At 53.9% G+C, this 6,431-nt stretch overlaps 1 protein-coding gene across 1 annotated transcript; it reads right to left on the bottom strand.

Annotated features, from left to right (window-relative positions):
• Positions 1–2,723: 2,723 nt before the first annotated feature.
• PtA15_12A335 (uncharacterized protein) lies at positions 2,724–4,807 on the bottom strand (the record flags this gene model as incomplete). The annotated part of the gene is made up of 4 exons (XM_053161933.1): positions 2,724–3,605; positions 3,682–3,759; positions 3,831–4,154; positions 4,199–4,807. 4 exons carry the CDS (start codon positions 4,805–4,807, stop codon positions 2,724–2,726), a joined length of 1,893 nt encoding a protein of 630 aa, XP_053025901.1.
• Between the last annotated feature and the right edge of the window lie 1,624 nt (positions 4,808–6,431).

Genomic DNA, 6,431 nt, shown 5'->3' with positions numbered 1-6,431 from the left:
AGAATCCTGTTAACTGCCCAAGCAGCAAGGCCACTTCGCGCGCGGGGCAATACCTTTGCTTGCATGATTTTACACAACCTACTCAACCGCCGCGGTGCTCTCTACCTCCAAGCCTGGGACGACCGGACTGCCCTGGAAGCTTTGTATGGACAACGCGTTCCTCGAGATAATCCTCGGCCCGAAGTGCTCGAGCCTGGCACTCACATCCCCTCAATGTGGACACGGAGGGATATGATCAGGGACGAGTTGTGCTGAATGATTGTATCAGTGCAGACACGGTTTCTCAACATTGTGCTTCATTTCTCTTAAGATTTAGTAATTATAATCAGAGAGCTCCCAAAAGAGACTAGGAATGTTGATTAGATGCAGCTTGGGGTGCGTTAGCAGCCACGGATCGGGCGGCTTGGCGGCGTAATGATAGTCCTCCCTGACATAAGGCCCTGGCGGCACCAAGGGACAATCCCAAGTCCCAAAGCGAGATCTCATTTGATCGGAGGAAGAAGGGCCAGTCTACAATGCGATTCTCTCTGAGTATGGCCCGTGTGTGGTAGTCGGTCGGGCATATCCGACAGCGCGAGAGGAACCCTTCCAGTGTCAGCCCTCTGGTCGGCCGAACCATGCCTGGTCTGATTCTCCTGCGGGGATCCCCTTCAGCCACTCTCACCCCATTGACATAATATTCCGTTGGACGTCTGGCTTGGTTGACTGGGGCATTGCGCCTGGCCCTGCCGGCTTGAGGGGGCGCTGGCTGGCGGGGGCCAGCCGTACGGTCAGGTATTTGAGGGGGCACTTCTTGAGCTGCATGCGCATGTGGACGCTTGTTGGGTCCAGGTCCTGCAAAGCGTAGGGGCCAAAAGACGTCCTCATCAGTATCAAATTCACAGCTGAACCGCATCGATTGGTCTCCAGCGGGAAGGAGGCGGCTGCCCAGCAGACTTACCGTCTTCATCAACCGTAGTAGCCAACTCGCTGATTGAGTCCATTATCTCTTCGACCTGGTGGGTATTGGGTGCACGTCGTTTGACTACGGCTGCAAACAAGGGGTGCACATTAGCTCAGTGCTGGCCCACACGATGTCAATGCCATCATCCTATGATGATGAGCAACATGTTACGTACTTGGCTCTTCATCCAATGGGGGTATTAACCCTTCGTGTTCCTGATGAGGATCAACGGGCCAAGCCTCGTCCGCACCATATGGGTCTGGCTCCCTTGGAACAACACGGCCATGGAGGACTCGGTTCCCTCGTGAGTCCTCCGTGGAGTCGGACTCCGGGCTGGCTGAACGACCTCCTTGTACGCGCCAATCTCCCAGTCTGACTTGGTTGTCAGGGCCCAATGCTGGTCGTCGTGGTTGTTGGCAAATTACCTTGGGGTTGGGCCAAATGGTCATCATGACGAGACAGTCAGAATAATACTACACTTGAATTATCCCAGGGAAGCTCACCGGTGAACAAGCCGCCGGGCGGTCTGTGTTTTCAATCGCCGTGCTCATGAAACTGCTGGTGCTGCGAGAAGTGGCTCCCGGGGCGGCTATATCGAAGTGAGAATCCGGTCTTGCGGATGATGGAGCAATGGAGCCCACGGAAGTTCCCTTTTGAGGGTGTGTTATCTATTGGCCAACAAGTGGTTCATGTCATACGTCTGTTGCATATCCAACCTGTCCAGCCATTCAGACTGGGGTCAGATGGATCAGCCGTCCGAGCCCAGAGATCACTGCATAATGACTTTTATCGAAGTTTTCATGGTGAATACTTCATCATAATTGGATTCATAAGAAGCAAACAAATATTTGCATGAGGAGAAAGCTAAGTAGTAAATCAAAGCCCAGAAACAACGGTGGGCCAGCTACGCTAACCGTAGCGTAGCGGAATTCCGCTAAATTTTAGCGTAGCGTTAGCGGAATTGCGCCTTTCTGCGCTAACGCTACACGCAAAGGGTGCGCAGCTAATTTAGCTGTTTGCGTAGCGTTAGCGCAGATGCGCGCAATTGCGCTAACGCTACACATGCAGGGCGCAAAAGAGCGCGCGCTACGGTGCGCCACAGTGCTTTTAGCTGAAAAAAAGGCCTTTTTTTCCGCTAAAAGCGCTGTAGCGTAGCGTAGTGACTGTAGCGGCGCGCTAACACTAACAAACGATTGGCGCGCTGTTAGCGCCGCTGAAACGTAGCGCAGCGTAGCGGCGCTAACAGCGCGCTAACGCTACTCAAAATGGGCGGGCGCTTTTTGCCGCTACGCTAACGCTAAGTGGCCCTGTAGCGTAGTGTAGCGTAGCGGCCCACCGTTAGCGCTGTAGCGCAGCGCAGCGTAGCGTAGCGTAGTGACTGTAGCGGCGCGCTAACACTAACAAACGATTGCCGCGCTGTTAGCGCCGCTGAAACGTAGCGCAGCGTAGCGGCGCTAACAGCGCGCTAATGCTACTCAAAATGGGCGGGCGCTTTTTGCCGCTACGCTAACGCTAAGTGGCCCTGTAGCGTAGTGTAGCGTAGCGGCCCACCGTTGCCAGAAACACTAGATAGTATTGGCCACAATCAGGCTGCACCTAGAGACAATCGAGATGCAAGATGAAAAAAAAAACCAAGAGCGAGAGAAAAAAGGTGAAGGGATAATCCAGGACTGTCCTGGCCCAGTCAGTTGGCGGGCCTTGAACCCAAGTTCCCCATAACCGCCATCATGGTGGCCTCGAAGGCCTGGCGTGATTGCTCCTGTCGTCCCCGATCATCATTCTACCGCCGGGCGTCCTCCGCACGCTCCAGTTTGGCATCTTCTCGCTCGGCCTTGCGGTCAGCCTCCCGTTGACGTTCTTTGGACTCCTCGAGCCGCAAGGCCAACTCTCGATCTGCCTTGCGCTCCGCCTCGCGTGAACGTTCCTTTGCCGCCTCTGCACGTTCCTTGGCCTCCGCAAGATCCGCGGCCGCCTTCCGATCTAGTTTTGCTTCTTCTATTGCATCGAGGCGGACCTGCTCCATGTGAGTTGCCCGCGCTTCGGCGTCACGTCGATCTTGTCTTCGGTTTTCATCCATGGCCCGCCGGTCTTCCATGGCCTCCTGCCTCTGTTCTAAGCGCGCGGCCTCCATTCGGATCCGTTCATCGTTCATCCAGGTGCTTGCGGTTTCCTGAGACTTGAGCATCATGGCCTTCATGGCGGCCGCCTCGGGGTCGGTTTTTTTCGGGGCCTCCTCGTTCCGGCCCCGGCGGCGCGGCACGCTAATCCCTTCAGCCGGAGGGCGGCCGTTCCTAGGGTTCAAGCCCGGGGTTGGGGTCGATGTGGGCTTTGCAGTAGTACTCGCCGCCCTCGGCATAGAAGTAGCAGTTGGGGGATCCCGGAGGTCATCATCACTGGTAGCCGAGTCCATCGCCTGCTCGGCGGCGGTCAGTTGGTCCGAAGGCCGCAATTTCTTGCCTTGTTTCCTGCGCTTTGGAGCTGGTGGCGGGGGCAAGACATCCACCTCGTCTTCCGATTCTGCAATGGGCGCTCCCTTGCCATCATCCCAGTCGGTATCCCCGGTCTCGGAATTGGGCTCAGCCGGGAGGTCGCCCAATTCCCCTTGGCCAAAGCCGTCGGCGGCTGGATTACCGCTGTGCATTTCCAGCAGAAAGTCCCACAACTTCATCAACCCGTATGTTGCATGTCAGTTTGAAATACACACATCTGTCACCCATTCGGAAGGATGTTTAACTTACAGATTCCGCGAGCCCTTCTGATTCCAGGGCCACATGTAAACCGCCGCTGCCCGAACGATCAATGATATCTTTGACTTTCTGTGTGTTGCGAGCCAGTTTGGTGTCAGAGCAAAAACCACAAGCCAGTCAACTGGAGGAGAATGGCTTACCCGGTAAATTACCATGATGGCCTTGTAACGAGAGGTCATCTGATCCAGAGTTAGAGATGCAAGGAGCGGGAAATGCTGCTTCTCGGATTCTTGACTCGCAAAATATTTGACGAATTTCATAAAACCCGCCACTTTATTGTCGAGTTCGGTATGCTCATCTTTGATGGTCTTGTAAAGGTGTAGGAGCTCAAGGGATGAAGCGTCCGACCACATGTGCCGCGGTTTTTTTGCGACTGACTGGGCTTCTTGGAACTCCCCCCGAGCCTGCTTCAGCGCGGCTTTTTTCACAGCAGTGGCCGACTTGACGGCCGTTTGCTTAATCTTCTGGGCAAGGGTTACACGGCGGCTGCATCTTCCGCCCGACTAACTTCCTCCGCGGTGCGGTTGGCCTTGCGTTTGGCGTGCGCCTTCAAGTACTGGTTAGGAGCCCGGGCGGCAGAGATAACGGGCGCCGATTCAAGGGCTGCTGGGGCAGTCGCGGGCGGTGGAACGGGGGTTACTTGCCCCAAGACTGAGGGGCGTAGGTTCGGAACGCTAGCCGGGAAATTCGCGGCGAGACTGGAATGAAGAGTATTCCCATTTCCAGGTATCATGTCCATAAATTGTGGGATATGGCCGTTCGCCGGCATATTTGAGGCAAGGCCGCGATGAAGATATTGGACCTGGGCTGGTTGAGGAGGGGGATATTGCTGGTGGGAAGCGAGTGGATGAAGGATATGTGAACCCGGCGGGTGCGGGTACTGAGGTTGGTGGCCTGCGATCAACTGCGCTTGGGGACCTGGCTGATGGTACTGAGGTCGAGGGTAATGTTGTTGGGGGGGAGTTGGTCCGTACTGGCTGGGCGGCGGGGGAAGGGTATCCAACGCGACTGGCCAGGATCCATCTTCATTTTCGTGGTAAACCTGCTGGGGTCGGTTGTAGTCGGGAGGGTTGCTTGGTGTGTCGTGAGGGGTCATTGGAGCCTTGTGAGGATTCATCGCGGTGATTTTTCTTTGGGGGGATCAAAATGTGGGTCGGGCAGCTGGGCAGACGTTACATAAATATGTGCCATACACATTTTACTCAAGTTTATGTGTTATGGCGGGCCTGCTGAGCTGTAATCGCTTTCAAAACAGTATTGATAATCCAGTTTTTCCCCAAACCACCTCCCCGAGGTGGTTTGGGGTGTTTTGAGATTTTCAATCCCGAAAAAGTTAGCAAAAAGATCTTTCAAACTTATTTGAAAATTTTCCCAATATTATCCCAAAACCTGTTTATAATTGGGCCCCAAGTGTCTCCAATCTCTTAATTAGAGAACTTGGTTTCCGTTGTGCAGGTTGAGTAGGTAGTCACAGGGAGAGATACACGACCGGTTCGAGTCGTGTATGGCCTTCTTAGCTGCCAGATTAAGCTTTGCCGCCACCAACGCCATCGTTTGAGCTGGCGAGTCGTGCGCTTGCCCTGCAGGTGGTTCAGTTCGGCCCGATCTGAGCTCGGTAGTTGTACGATATCATTGGCCGTGACCCGTGGGTCTTGCTGTCAGGGTGAATAGGAGTCTTGGTTTCGCGTTCGGGGTCTGAGTGAGTGGTTCCCTGAGGTACTGGAAAGGTATAAAAGATCCCCCTTTCCAGTCCCTTTTCTTTCCCCTCACCCGCTCTCGCATATCCAATTGTTTAAGTACTACAGCCTTTGAATCTTCATAAAAAAACAAAAAATCCGGCCGTCCTTTTCATAGAACTGTGCGCCAGCGTCCTACCCTAATTTAACACAAGACCCTCTTCGGAGGGCCTGGTGCAGCCTGGCTGGCGCGGAGCGCCCCTCGCGAAGCGAGCCTCCGAAGGAGGGACTTGCGCCGTATACCCCCCTACCCGCCCTACTCTTTTTGGCATTTGGCAGGGCATTATTTTAGAAACACTATCAAATTTGATCCACTCAACCTTTTTTTTTCTTGTTCAGTGTGCCATGACTGCCTGCTTCTTCTCTACAAGCGTGCCAAAAATCAAGTGTCCCACTCACTTCAAAATAGGTCTTTTACCTTGTTTTCCATGGGCAATACATCCGCAGGCTGCTTATGTAATGTAAAGCCACCAGTCAGAGTACAGGGAGTGGTGCCATCAAACCTGAGCACTTTGAAAGTCTTATTATGACAGTAAAAAATGGTGAGAAGGTCCAAAAATAATGCTACATATCCTACAAGATGCAGGAGAAGGAAGGGGTCATTTGGCTCAGCGGAACCTTCATGCTATTCCTCAAAACTGAGGAGGTACAAGCAATAGAATGGAAAACAGCAAAAAAACAAGAAAGAGTAGGGCAAGCACTGGCGCATAGTGTATAAGTCCCTCCTTCGGAGGGTCCCTGCGGGACGGCGTCCCCCCTCCACAAAGAGAGGGTCTTAGTTAAGTTAGCGTCCTACCCGATCCGCAACAGAGCCTCCACGGCGGGGGCGACCACCCAAGTACGTCCCTGGGTGGCTTATAGTGTCGTATGTCGTTTTCAAGCACTGAATTGATACCTTCGAATGATCCGTGAATTCCCGTTCTCGTCGAGTCCGACGCCAATTCCCAGATACAGATTGTCACTTTGTAGTCAATCTGTCCGCCGCCGAGCAGGTGAGTTTGGTGA

Source organism: Puccinia triticina, chromosome 12A (assembly GCF_026914185.1).
Source record: "Puccinia triticina chromosome 12A, complete sequence".
Taxonomy (NCBI): domain Eukaryota; kingdom Fungi; phylum Basidiomycota; class Pucciniomycetes; order Pucciniales; family Pucciniaceae; genus Puccinia; species Puccinia triticina.
This window is presented reverse-complemented; position numbering and strand designations above follow the sequence as displayed.